General features: G+C 59.0%; 1 protein-coding gene across 1 annotated transcript in view; it reads left to right on the top strand.

Moving 5' to 3' along the window:
* NCS1 (neuronal calcium sensor 1) overlaps positions 1 to 1,972 on the top strand; it is a 31,936-nt gene that overhangs the window by 15,305 nt on the left and 14,659 nt on the right. The window contains exon 7 of the mRNA XM_006754214.1: positions 174 to 251. Within this exon, the coding sequence (XP_006754277.1) occupies positions 174 to 251 (78 nt within the window). The remainder of the gene's footprint in view (positions 1 to 173; positions 252 to 1,972) is intronic.

Here is a 1,972-nt window from a genome sequence, read left to right as displayed (position 1 = left end):
AAGGTGGGGGCTGGGCTGTTCCAGCAGAATGGCAGAGAGGGAGGGGGCGCTGGGCGTGGGAGGAAGAGGCCGTCCTCACCGGGAAGCAGCCCAGGTCTGCGGGGCAAATGTTTGGCCCAACGCCAAAGCCTAGAGCGCAGAAGCCCAGCCCCCACCTTGTCTGTCCCCCGCAGGGGAACACCGTGGAGCTCCCCGAGGAGGAGAACACCCCCGAGAAGAGGGTGGACCGGATCTTCGCCATGATGGACAAGGTGAGGCCGTGGGGAAGCTGGGCTGACGGGGGAGGGGCGGGCTGGGGGCCAGGCCCTGGGTCCCCACAGGTGCCACTGACCACCTGTGGGCCTGGCTCAGGCAGGCGGCACGGCCTGGGGAGGTGTCCAGTGGCCGGGTGGGCAGCCATCCCCGTCAAGCTCTGTTTTAAGTAAGTTTGCCGGAGTTTTTCTTCCATAAACCACGATTCTCAGCCGTTGTTAGTTGTGCCCCCGACCTTTTGGCATCTGGAGACGTCTGTGGTCATCAGGTAAATGCATAGGATCACCCAGGAAGCGGATTGTTCTGGAATACAGCTGTCACGTGTCTTAAGAAGACCCCGCGATGCAGTATTCTAGGGGCCTCTTTATGAACACATTAGTAATGAGCTATCGCATTGGGCCTAGCCACCCCTCATTTTTGAAGCAATGATACACGTATGCGCTGCCTGCAGCAGCTGTGACGTGCTATGACCTTCCTGTGACCTCCACAGTTGGCAGGGTCACAGGTACCGCTGCTTCGGATGGGGACCCTCACCCAGGTGCGTCCTGGGAGGAAAAGCTGAATTTCAGGGAGAGGATGGTGAAAAGAACCTCATCTTTCCCATCTGAGCTCGCAGACCGGCTGGATTCTATCCTCGGGCCCCAGGTTAAGAAACCCTTTACGTCAAACTTCCTTTGACCTGCAATCATGTTGCTTTAAATGGGGGTCTGCTATCAGGGCGGCCGGGAAACCCAGCGGCCATCGCTTGCCTTCAGTGAAGGAATACTAGTTACAGGGACATCGAACCCATTCTGATACGCCGCCGGCTGCCGGCTGGAGACAGGCGCTGGCCTGAAGCTCTGAGTCTGAGGCCTGTGCTTCCTGCGTTTAAAAAGGGCGACAAGCCCGGCCAGTGTGGCTCAGTGGTTGGGCGTCGACCCATGAACCAAGAGGCCTCTGGTTCGATTCCTGGTCAGGGCATAAGCCTGGGTTGCAAGCTCAGTCCCCAGTAGGGACATGCAGGAGGCAGCCAATGGATGTCTCTCTCTCTCTCTCTCTCTCTCTTTTCCTCTCCCAAATAAATAAAAACATTTTTTTTTAAAGGGGAGAGGTTAGCCCGCAGCAGAGCGGGGTCAGGACATGTGGGCTGGGACTCCGCTGCTCTCTTGATAATAATGAAAACGTGTGTGCAGAGTGGGGAGCAGGGAGCGCCCACTTCCTCACAGGTGGGCCAGTGGAAGTCAGTGCTGAGGCCCTTAAATCTCCAGGTCATCCTTCCCTTATCCGGGGAAGCCAAGCCCGCCCTGGAGTCAGACAGGGTGTTCATTCTGGCTTCCCCGGCTTCCAGCCAGGGGACTCTGGGTGGGTGACCGAGCCTCAGTTTTCTCACAGTAAAATGGGGATAAGAGCAACGCCTCTTCTTGGGGCGGGAGTTGGGATCCCATGAGATCAGCCCGTGCACTTAGCACATGCGGGTACACGGCAGGCAAGCTGGGAGGACGACCTGCTGGGCTGGGGGACCCCCGGCCATGCTTTCCCCCCGAAGGTCTCTGCTCACAGGTCTCCTGGAAGGGATACTGGCCAAGACCACCCCTCCCCAGACACCCCCTAAGCCCCTGTGCATGAGCTGCACAGGCCTCCTCCCAGGGCCCCCGGGGTCCAGGACAGATGCTCCAGGGACCGCTAGCGCCCCTCCAGGAGTGACCAGAGAAGTGCATTAGGCGCTCAGCCGTTTTGGCCA

Source organism: Myotis davidii, unplaced genomic scaffold (assembly GCF_000327345.1).
Source record: "Myotis davidii unplaced genomic scaffold, ASM32734v1 scaffold651, whole genome shotgun sequence".
NCBI lineage: Eukaryota > Metazoa > Chordata > Mammalia > Chiroptera > Vespertilionidae > Myotis > Myotis davidii.
Note: the sequence above shows the minus strand (reverse complement) of the source record. Positions and strands in the feature narration are given on the sequence as shown.